We start from the raw sequence: 12,134 nt of genomic DNA, 5'->3' as shown, positions 1-12,134 counted from the left end.
GGACTAAAACCAGAACTAAACCAGAACTAAACCAGGCCTAAACCAGGCCTAAACTAGATCTAAACCAGGGCTAAAACTAGAACTAAACCAGGACTAAAACCAGGTCTAAACTAGATCTAAACCAGGATTAAAACCAGGTCTAAACCAGGATTTAACAGGACTAAACTATGCTGTGTGGACTGTGTCTCCTCTTCTTCTATCAATAATATTTTTAATACAGTTAAGTAAAGTTTGGGCTTTTTCCTTGTCTTTTAGCAGATAAAACATCTTAGGTGAAGATTTCCTCGTCTTTGTTTCTCTACATCAAATCAAGTAATCCAAAGTATTCAGATTACATTACTCACTTTAAGTAATTTAATAGATTATGTTACAAACTACATTTTGGAGTATGTAATCTGTAATCTGTAGGGGAATTACATTTTAAAAGTCACCTTCCCAACACTGATTTTTATTTATATTTCATATTCAAATCTCCTCTTTGGAAAATGAATGGAATGGAAAAGTTTTGAAATTAAAAAAAAAAAGCGTGGGAACCCTGCAGGTGTTTTCTTGGTTTTCATCGTTTTGTTCTTTCAGTTGTTTCTCTATTTGCGTCGCATTTGATGATGAAACATTTGGGTTCGGTCAAGTGGTAACGGAGGGAAACAGGGGCAGATTTTTGACATTCAAATGTCTCTTATTCAGAAACTAGAGGAACTATTGAAATAAGTAAAGTATCAGAATGTAGGAAAGAGTTACACTCCAACAGGGTCAAGTTAAACCTGTGAGATTCTTTCAAGTTGTTGACAAAAAATTTAAAAACTCATGTCGGTAACGGAGGGAATGAAATATGCAGCACTTTTTGGTCAATAAATCCAAACAGTGATAACTCTTGGTTCTCACTTACATATCCTTAACAAACTGGTTTGAATATTTGCTTCATATAGTTTTCTACCATATGGTACAAGATTAGGTTGAAAAACCTCTGACTTTTTGACTCATGAGATTTTTTATTAAGAAAGTTCATGGTAACGGAGGGAAAAGTAACGGAGGGAAAATTGTACAAACAAGTAGAAGGTGCAGGATTTTACATCATTTTTCAGCTTTTTTCTTCCGAATACTTTAATATTACTTCAAAATGAAAGGAAACTATTTCTATAAAATATGTCAGTCCTTCCAAGCAAATTTTTATCATTTTAAATACTTTTTTTTTTGAAAAATCCTGTACCTTCATCAACAGTTCAAAGATGGAATAACACAAGATATGATGAAATACATCCATTTATTTACATGATTTTTGGGTCTTTGAAATTTGGGAAATAATTTTTGTTCCATGTTTCATACATGGTCTGTTTAAAACAGATGGAACTTTAGAACCAAAAATGGTCCAGAAAAAAGGTCAACAGTTTCATAAACTAGAGACATATGTATCTGTTCAATACATTTTTATATCAGATGAATTAACTTGAATTTTTCTCCTTGTTGTTTACTTCTGCTTGACCGGGTCCAGTTGTCTTTGTTTCTTACGGCTCTTACTGTTTTTCATTTTGTTCTTTGTTTGTACCTCGTTTAAACTCGTGTTTGAGTTTGTTAAGTTGCATCGTTTCCGTACTTGAAGCTGTTTTCTCGAACTGAGACGCACCGTGATCCTGCTTCATATATTTGGTATTTTCTGTGTGTATCTAAAAAGAAAAAAAAAACCTTGAATGAGAAAGTGAAACCAAACGTTTGACTGGTCGTGTAGGTTCAGCTCGGCCAATAGAAATGGGTCAAAATGATGCGTTTTTTCCCCCATAATACACCTGTAAACGTTCACCTGGTTTGAAGCTTTTAGCGTTTCTCTGACAGACTGAGCTCAGGATCAACATGACATTTACATAATACTTACACAATACCAAGATTATGAGTAACAGCCACTACTACATGGATCTTACGTAACAACAAGCGGCCCTTTGTGTGACATAATGCCGTACGTTTAATCTGCACACGGGAAAAACGCAAAGCGAGTTTGTTTATACAGCACAACTCGTACACGAAGTAATTCAAAGTGCTTCACGGAATAAGAAAAACATTAAAATCACAATGAAAACTAATCAATAATCATCATAAAATTTTAAAAAGAGACTTTAAATGAGAGAGAAGAGTGAAAACGACAAACGCAGCTGAACAGAACCGTTTTGAGCCTGGATTTAAACTGCGTTAAAGTCAGACTGTTCCAGGTTTTAGCCGCGTGAACCTGAAACGAATCATTATTTTTCATGTAATTTACTTTTAATTATATCTTGCTACATATTCACTGTCTTTTAAGGTATTTTAAGGAATGTTTTGATGGATAACGACTTGGTATTTTGTGTAAACGTACTGTTAAAATTGCATATACACAGCAATTTTGTCACTTTTTATCTTGTATTTTACATTGTTATGGTTTTTAGTTTGTTATGTTCAGATAATCCTCAATCACAATGTCAATTTAGGCAACGGTTTGTAAGAATAACGACCTTGAATTTAGTCATGTTGTGTTATTATAGTCATAGGATTTTGACTTTTTTAATATAAATAATAGATCATTGTCAATATTCAACTAACATGGACTTCTTACTTTACATCATCATAACTTTAATAAACATATTGGGGGTCAGATTATTACAGTCAGAGGTTTCCCCTTTTTAACTACTCAACTGATCAACAAATCATTCTACATCACTTTGATTATCTAACTCATTAATAACGACTAATCTCATTTTCAGTCAAATATGTTTAAACAACTAAGTCATTTTTAATATTCAAAAGTTATAATCGACATAAAAAAATGCATCTGGGTTCTTCAAAAAACACTTTTAAATATGTTAAATATATTTAAATTTGCAGATATAGTATTAATATTCAAAAAATTTTTTCTATAGAATTCAAGTTGTTTATTAATAAAATATAGATTTTCAGAGGGGGTCAACAGACCATAACAGGATTCTGACCCCGGGGTCAAAATACTAAACCACACCGGGACTAAACAAGGATTAAACCAGGACCAAACAAGGACTGAACAAGGACAAAATCAGGACTAAACCAGGACTAAACCAGGACTACAGCAGGACTAAACAAGGACTAGACCGGGACTAAACAAGGACTAAACAAGGACTAAACCAGGACTAAACCAGGACTACAGCAGGACTAAACAAGGACTAAACAAGGACTAAACCAAGGACTAAACCAGGACTAAACCAGGACTACAGCAGGACTAAACAAGGACTAAACCAGGACTAAACCAGGACTAAACAAGGACTAAACAAGGACTAAACCAGGACTACAGCAGGACTAAACAAGGACTAAACAAGGACTAAACAAGGACTAAACAAGGACTACAGCAGGACTAAACAAGGACTAAACAAGGACTAAACCAGGACTAAACCAGGACTACAGCAGGACTAAACAAGGACTAAACAAGGACTAAACCAGGACTAAACCAGGACTAAACCAGGACTACAGCAGGACTAAACCAGGACTAAACCAGGACTACAGCAGGACTAAACAAGGACTAAACAAGGACTAAACCAGGACTAAACCAGGACTACAGCAGGACTAAACAAGGACTAAACCAGGACTACAGCAGGACTAAACAAGGACTAAACAGGACTAAACAAGGACTAAACAAGGACTAAACAAGGACTAAACAAGGACTAAACAAGGACTAAACCAGGACTAAACCAGGACTACAGCAGGACTAAACAAGGACTAAGGACTAAACCAGGACTAAACCAGGACTAAAGCAGGACTAAACAAGGACTAAACCAGGACTAAACCAGGACTAAACTAGGACTAAACTGGGACTAAACCAGGTCTAAACAAGGACTAAACAAGGACTAAACCAGAACTAAAACTGAACTAAACCAGGACTAAGGAGGAAACCACATGATCAGCTCAGAAAACGGCGTAAATCTGGTCCTTTTAACCCGACGTGTCTTCGTTTTTCCTCCAGGCCGACCTGGCGGAGAAGAAAGACGGAGACGAGCAGAAGGAGGGCGAGGACAAGGCGGAGGTGAAGGAGGGCGAGGGCGAGGAGGGACCCAAGGCCGAGGGCGAGGACACCAAGGAGGCGAAGGAAGGAGACGAGGAGAAGAAAGAGGACGCGGCCGCTCCCGACGAGGAAGCCCAGAAGGAGACGGAGGAGGAGAAGAGCCCCGAGGAGGACGCCAAAGCCCCGAGAGCTCCACGCCGACCCAGGAACATGGAGATCACCGTCACGCTGCTCGACGACACCACCTACGACCTGGAGCTGGAGGTCAGACCCAAAGAATCAAACAAACACCGAGAGAAGGTTTAATTTACACAAGTTTGAATAATCGCCTTCATTCTTGAGTAATATTTAGGTTTAAGTGGAACTAAAATTTCTAAAATCCACTTTTTTGCTGCTAAACTGTGTATATGTTGTTTTGTGCAACTTTCACACAAACTACGGTAAATTTGCAGCTTTCTGGTCAAACCGATACAAACATCTGCACAGGAAAAACTGAAGGGTTAAAATATCACTGTAAAATATTTCGTTTCAAGTTGTTTTTAACCCAAAAAGTGTTATTTTAACTATTTGAAAGTTAAATGGGGGTTTGAGTTTGATATGGTTGAAGTTAAATCTCTTAGTGTCAATTCAGTTTTCCTTGGTGTTAATTCAACTTCACTTAGTGTTAATTCAACACAAATCTATTACAGAAATCTTTTTTAACTGATTAACTGTTTCTTTTACAAAATATTATAATTTAATTATATATATATATATATATATATATATATATATATATATATATAATGAACAACCTGAAACTTTAAGAAAAATGCAATTTCAACACAAAGTTTTAACATGAACTTTTATGTAAATAGGAATAAGTCAATTTTTTCTTGTAAAATCCTGCACTCGGCTCCACTTTTCTCATGTTGGACATTTTTCTGATGAGGGTGTCACGGTCAACAGTCAAAACGATCGTCCTTTAAGAGCGTTTGGAAAGAGACAAGTCTTCATTTGTGCTGCTCTGGTGGGAGGGGCCACGTACAGAGACGCTGGAGACGCTGCTGTGATAAACACCACAGAAAATTAACAATATTTTAATAGAAAATATCATTACAATATTTTAGTAGAAAATCAGCCGAGGGCCAGATTAAAGTTATTGGAGGGCCGGATCCGGCCCCCGGGCCGTATGCTCTAGACGCTCGTCCAAGGCGTCGACGGCAGAAAGTTGAAAATACTTTTCATGTCAGAGGCGCCGCATCAGTGCCAAATCCCCTTCATTCTGTGAGAGTCAAATTTACCTCCACGTTTGTTGTGTGGAGGGACGTGTGTTCACCTGCTGGACCAATCACACGGCTCTTTACTCCTGCAGTGTGCAGTATGGACCTGTCAATCATGTGTCAGGCGCAGCTCCTGTCCTGTCACTCACCACACGCAGACGTCCTGAACGCTCCGGTCTGAACTCACTGTAAATCTGAAGTCCACGTCTAAGATGTTCCAGAAAAGTTCACACGATCAGTTTAAATGATTTTGAACTTTGTGATGTTTCTGAAGGAGAAATGTTCACAGTGAATCGTTCATGAGTCACGAGAAACAGACTGAGGACGTTTAGTTTTTCTGCTTCTCTGCTGTTTGTTCTTTCATCATCTCATCGTCATCCTCTTCTCCTCTGTCTCTCTCTTCTCCTCTGTCTCTCTTCTCCTCTGTCTTCTCCTCTGTCTCTCTCTTCTCCTCTGTCTCTCTCTTCTCCTCTGTCTCTCTCTTCTCCTCTGTCTCTCTCTTCTCCTCTGTCTCTCTCTTCTCCTCTGTCTCTCTTCTCCTCTGTCTCTCTCTCTCTCTCTCTTCTCCTCTCTTCTCCTCTGTCTCTCTCTTCTCCTCTGTCTCTCTCTCTCTCCTCTGTCTCTCTCTTCTCCTCTGTCTCTCTCTCTCTGTCTCTCTCTCTCCTCTGTCTCTCTCTCTCTCTGTCTCTCTCTTCTCCTGTCTCTCTCTCTCTCTCCTCTGTCCCTCTTTCCCCTGTTTCTCTTTCTCTTCTCTTCTTCTTCTCTCCCTCCTCTCTCTCTCTTTCTCTCTTTCTCTCCTCTTGTGTCTCACCGGTATCTCCTCTCTTTTTTCTCTCTCTGTTTCTTTCTGTCTCTCTCTCTTTCTCTCTCTCTCTCCTCTTGTGTCTTGCCTGTATCTCCTCTCTTTTTTCTCTCTGTTTCTTTTCTTTCTCTCTCCTTCTCTCCTCCTCTCCCTCCTTTCTCTCTTCTCACTCTCTCCTCCTCTGTCTCTTTCTCTCTCCACCTCCCCCTCTCTCTCTCTCTCTCTTCTCTCTCTTCTCCTCTGACTCATCTCTCCGTCCGGCTCTTCTCGTTTCTCATTTTTTTTTTTTTTTTTTCTGTGTTTCTGTTGATACATGAGTTGATGTTGGACACGGCGTCTGTCAAACATCTGATGACAGTTTGTACCAACACATCGACCGTGACCAGGTTTAACTTGGGCTTTTCAAAATACAAAAATATACAATTTTTAAAATATATATATATTATTATTTTTTTATTTTTTTATTATTATTTTTATTTTATTTTATTTATTTTTATTATTATTATTATTACTTTTTTTTTTTTTTTTTCTGTGTTTCTGTTGATACGACGAGTTGATGTTGGACACGGCGTCTGTCAAACATCTGATGACAGTTTGTACGAACACATCGACCGTGACCAGGTTTAACTTGGGCTTTTCAAAATACAAAAATACAAAAATATACAATTTAAAAAAATATATATATTATTATTTTTTTTTTTTTATTTATTTTTTTTTTTATTTTTATTTTTTATTTAATTTATTTATTTATTTTTTTATTATTATTATTATTACTTTTTTTTTTTTTTTTTTTTTGTATATGTGTTTAGTTAAGTCTGTCTTATTGTGGATGTGCTGGGTATCCAATCCCTTAAATTTGACAAATTATAAAAAAAAAAAAAAAAAACAAAAAAAAAATACGGAAATAAATTAAGAATATTTTTTATCAAACATTTGTCAACATTTGGATTTTCTCATTCACGTTCTGTGTTAAAATTCTTGCTTCTAAAGTTCAAGCTGCACCGAGGAGCTTGTTTCTGTGGTTACTGCTTTGTCTGGAATGTTCCGCAGTGAAGCTTTAAACTCATCGATCTAGTCAAGTCATATTTGTAATGTTCTGTAATGTGTGTGTGTGCAGAAACATGCCAAGGGTCAGGATCTGTTCGACAAAGTGTGTGATCACCTGAACCTGCTGGAGAAGGATTACTACGGCCTCGCCATCTGGGACACGCCCACTCTCAAGGTCAGACACGCCCCCTTTTTGTCCTACAGACTCTGTCCACGCTCACGTCACAAACCAGGACGACGTTTGCAAACACGCGACGACGACTTCCGGTGTAATTCCCGACTCTGGGCTCAACGACCGACTGTGATCGTGTAAATGTGATCGGCGGTAAAATGAAAACGTGTAACAGCAACCGAACGTAACGACACATGCATCCTAAATGTCGGACTTCCTGTCATCGCGCAGTGCACACTGGGAAGGATCCTCTGAAAAAAGTGAACATCAAACCTCCGTGTTTGTTTTCCCAGTGGGATGCGTCTGTTGTCAAAGTCGATCTTTTCAAGTCTTTTGAACCATGTCGCTTTTGTTTCTGGTTCTGATTGTCATATTTTAGTTTTGGGATTCGCTTTGCTTTGTTGTCGTTCCACATACAAAATGTTCTCTGCAAACTCGGGATGATTTCTTAGGCAGACAAATGTTTCCTTTTTGGTTCTTCCTGTGGATCAGTTCTGCCCGTCGCCTTCGCTTCTGACTTTGTTGGTTGAGAAACAGTTTGAACGGAGGTTTGAGTCACACACATCTGATTCACTTTTGCATTTATGGAGTTTGCAAACAAATTTCTCAAACCGTTTTCTTGAACTGACTCTCGTGTTCACGCCGGAAATCAGAGCGTTCAGGAACCAAAAAGTTGGTTCCAAGTAAAACACGTTTTTTCTAAGCGAACCATGACGACACAGAAGACGTCAGCGCGTTCATCCAGGTCACATGCAGTAAAATAAACAAATAAAGAGCAACTGAAACTATCACGTATGAAATAAAACGTTTTAAGTCTACAAAAACTATTCTGTACTGTTGGTCTTGCATGTGTCCGTGTTCTCCTGATAAGATTACATTTTGGGTTTGGGCGTTTTGTCGTCGCAGATCGATGTTGGAGCAGAGCTCGGCACATAAATAAAACTTGTATAAGTTCAAATGCTCACTGGTGTTGATGACTGTTATTTTCCTCTGTGACGTACGTTTTCATATGGTCTTGTTTTTATTTGGTGGTAAATCCACACCTTCTGACACTGACACTAGGCCTGGTTTAGTCCTAATCTAGTCCTGGTCCAGTCCTGGTGTAGTCCTGGTCCAGTCCTGGTGTAGTCCTCGTGATCCACTTGGTGATTGTGGTGTATATATTTATTCTCTGCTAATGTTTGTGGCTCTCGCTCTGGTTCTCGGGTCTTTCTCTTTCTTCCTGATAATAACATCACTGGATACTCGTCCCTGATTGGGACTCGTCCGCTGTTAGGATCCAACAACCACACAATTACCATGTCCGAATCCCAAAACTAAAATATGACAATATCAGAACCAGAAAAAAAAGTGATGTGGTTCATAAGACTTGAAAAGATCGACTTTGACAACAGACGCATCCCACTGGGAAAACAAACATGAGGGTTTGATGTTCAGTTTGCACAGCGCGATGACCAGAAGTCTGAAATGTGGAATTCATGTACGACATGAAGAAAACTGGAACATTTTCTTATTTTTCCCAGATTTTGTCAGACTTGGTACCGTGAACAGAGCCAAAGTTGTCATCGCATCTTTCCAAACGTCTTCCTGGTTTGTGAATAGAACGTATCAGATGTGACAATAAAACAGCAGATTTCCACTCCTGCTCCATGTGAAACGGACTAATAAACCTTTACTTCTGTCTTCTTCTTTGCTGATGTTTATTTAAATGTTTTGTTTGTGTTTGTGGAACTTGTTTCTGTGTGTTTTTATTTTCTTGTCGTTTGTTCCTCGTCAGACGTGGATGGACATGACCAAGGAAATACGCCGACAGGTTCGAGGAGCAAACTACAACTTCACCTTCAACGTCAAGTTCTACCCCCCCGACCCCGCCCAGCTGTCAGAGGACATCACCAGGTACTACAAGTACTACAAGTACTACAAGTACTACAAACATGTACTTTTACTCCCCCTGACCCCGCCCAGCTCTCAGAGGACATCACCAGGTACTACAAGTACTACAAGTACTACAAACATGTACTTTTACTCCCCCTGACCCCGCCCAGCTCTCAGAGGACATCACCAGGTACTACAAGTACTACAAGTACTACAAGTACTACAAACATGTACTTTTACTATCACAGGGCATTACAAGTACTAAAAACACTACTAACATGTACTTTTACTATCAGAGGGCGTCACCAAGTAGTAGTAACAGGTACTTTTACCATCAGAGGACATCACCAAGTACTAAAAATGCTAATAACATGTACTTTTACTATCACAGGGCATCACAAATACTAAAAATACTACTAACATGTACTTTTACTATTAGAGGGCATCACCATGTACAACTAACATGTACTTTTACTGTCAGAGGACATCACAAATACTTAAAATACTACTAACATGTACTTTTACTATTAGAGGGCATCACCATGTACAACTAACATGTACTTTTACTGTCAGAGGACATCACAAATACTTAAAATACTACTAACATGTACTTTTACTCTCAGAGGACATCACCAGGTAACATAACGGTCACCAGGTAACACAAGTACTACTAAACTGTACTTTAAATCCCATAAATACTCCTTAAACGTGTGCATGTACATTTACATACAGTTTTAACAGAACGTCTAGGTTTCGTCTTTCCTCCCCCTCGGTTCTGATTCACACACAGCCCACTTACCACGTCCCAGCTCACACGCTCCATCAAATATTCATGCTGGTGTGGGGTACTACACGACACATATTCTGTCTTATGTGGGTCAGTGGAGTATTTTTGGAACATGTCAAAATGAAACGCTTTAAATCTCCACACTCGACAGACACACTACGAACTGTGACGTAACATTTGTCAAATAAAGTGCGAAGTTACGACACAAAAATCCGTATATTTAGATTTCAAACGGACGTCAAATGGACTCGATGTTATTAGGTTCTTTTTTCAGACCAAGAGTTTGTTTTCTACCAGACAGTTTGGACTCATCCCTGCGCTGTTCCTCAGAGTGAACAGGACACGTCACAGCAACATCACGTGACTCTGAGGAAGAGCGCAGTGAACAATCCAAACTCTTGGTCTGAAAAAAGAACCTCATAACATAAAATATTGGAAGACTATTTCGTTCAGATGGACTTTCTTAATACAAAATTTTCACAATCTCATTTCACATCTCTGGACAGGACAATATTTATTGCAATATTTTACAAAATCATCATATAAAATTGTGAATATATGACTTTTTCCTCTTAAAATGCCTTGAACAGCCTTTGGTTCTGTCATAGACCAAAAAGTTAAGACTTAAAAGTGCTTATAACAATTACTTCATCTTGTAAATTGGACTGAAACAGAGCAAAGGAACAAACACTTTATCTGTTTATCTGTTTAAATTGGTCTACATATAGAACTGTGTCTCTATCCCTGGACTTATTTTGGTATTTTAGTGCATATTTGTTAAAAATGGGACTTAGTCTGTATCGGCCTCTTCAGGATCAAGTACGGCCAGGACATTTGAATTTTCGTGTTGGACTCACGACTGCCCCGTTTACATGTACACGGGTATTTTTAAAAACTGACACATTTCTTTTTGTTTATTTCCAACTTTTACACACAAATGGAGAATTCACCTCTGGAAACGAAGCTTTCTAAAAACTGGTGTTTGTGTGTAAAGTGAGATGAACAGAGTTTTAGGAGCTGTCGCCAAAAGTGTGACCGAAAAGTGTTTCCTTTTTGCTCTGATGATGATGAAGCATCAGAGCAGCACTCGTGTTTCTTCTGCTGAAACACTTTTCATGTGTTTGCATTTGCACACAGCTGATGTTTCATATCCATGACCAGAGACAAATGAACTCGGAGGTCAGTGATTTTGTCACTTCTATAACAGATCTGTGGAGAGGCGAGCCCGCTCACTAAGGCTACGTTCAGACTGCAGGGCTTAACGCTCAATTCCGATTTTTTTGTGAAATCCGATGTTTTTTTGAGGTCGTTCACATTTCCAATTAAATGTGACTTGTATGTGACTCCAGTGTGAACATTAAACGGCCCAAAAGTGTCCCACATGTGACACTGGAGACACGACGACGTCAACCGCAGCGAGCGTCTCTGTGTTTACAGAAGTTGTCCAAACATGGACGCAGCATCGAGCACCTGGAGATTTTAAAGTTCCTCTCGTACCGGAGCCAGAACATGAACAACTTACTTGTTTTAAGGAGGAGATTGAGAAGGAGAAGGACGAGGTTTTTGGTCGTGGTGTTTTGTGGTTCAGTCCGTTGAAAGGAACGTGTGGATGTGGAGACGGAGCCAAGAGTGGTGAGTGGTGATGTGCTTCACTTCAGTGACACAGAGTTCATTAACAATTTTCACCTACTTCAGCGCAGAATAGTGACGTTTGTGTCTTGTTGATAACGTGTAGGTGGATGAATGCACTTTGGCCGTTCACACTGAAGTCACATGTCAAAAGATCAGATATGTATCAGTTTCAGGAGCACATATCCAAGTGTCCTGGGTCACATTTGAAAAAATCGGATCTGTGTGGTTCGGACTGTCAATAAAAGATCAGATACAGGAGCACAGGGGCCAAAAAATCGGATTTGGGTCACTTCAGGCTGCAGTCTGAACGCAGCCTAATGCACGTTTTTCAAGGGATTTTTGAGTAAAACTTACAACTGTAATGAAATAAATGCTACAGGTTTGAATCTGATCCAGGCGCCGCCCAGAGACTCGGTGTAGTTATGACGGCGCTCGATGGAGGATTTATCCGGGTTGATGTAAACGAAAACTTTTTTTGAAAACGATGCAGTGTGCACGATGTTATTTTGGAGGGAGGGAAATATTTGTTTCTCAACACACCCAGTATGTGTGAACGCAGCCAGAGT

The 12,134-nt window shown here is 39.0% G+C and overlaps 1 protein-coding gene across 2 annotated transcripts in view; it reads left to right on the top strand.

Moving 5' to 3' along the window:
• The window catches only part of epb41a (erythrocyte membrane protein band 4.1a), a 131,943-nt gene that overhangs the window by 1,018 nt on the left and 118,791 nt on the right, over window positions 1-12,134 (top strand). For both annotated transcript variants that reach the window (XM_055157500.1, XM_055157501.1), the window contains exons 2-4: window positions 3,953-4,255; window positions 7,173-7,277; window positions 9,052-9,170. In XM_055157500.1, the coding sequence (XP_055013475.1) occupies window positions 3,953-4,255; window positions 7,173-7,277; window positions 9,052-9,170 (527 nt within the window). The remainder of the gene's footprint in view (window positions 1-3,952; window positions 4,256-7,172; window positions 7,278-9,051; window positions 9,171-12,134) is intronic.

Source organism: Boleophthalmus pectinirostris, unplaced genomic scaffold (assembly GCF_026225935.1).
Source record: "Boleophthalmus pectinirostris isolate CB_2022bp ecotype Guang Dong unplaced genomic scaffold, ASM2622593v1 HiC_scaffold_21, whole genome shotgun sequence".
In the NCBI taxonomy this organism is placed as follows: Eukaryota; Metazoa; Chordata; class Actinopteri; order Gobiiformes; family Gobiidae; genus Boleophthalmus; species Boleophthalmus pectinirostris.
The sequence above is the reverse complement of the archived record's forward strand: the minus strand, read 5'-3'. Positions and strand labels throughout refer to the sequence as shown.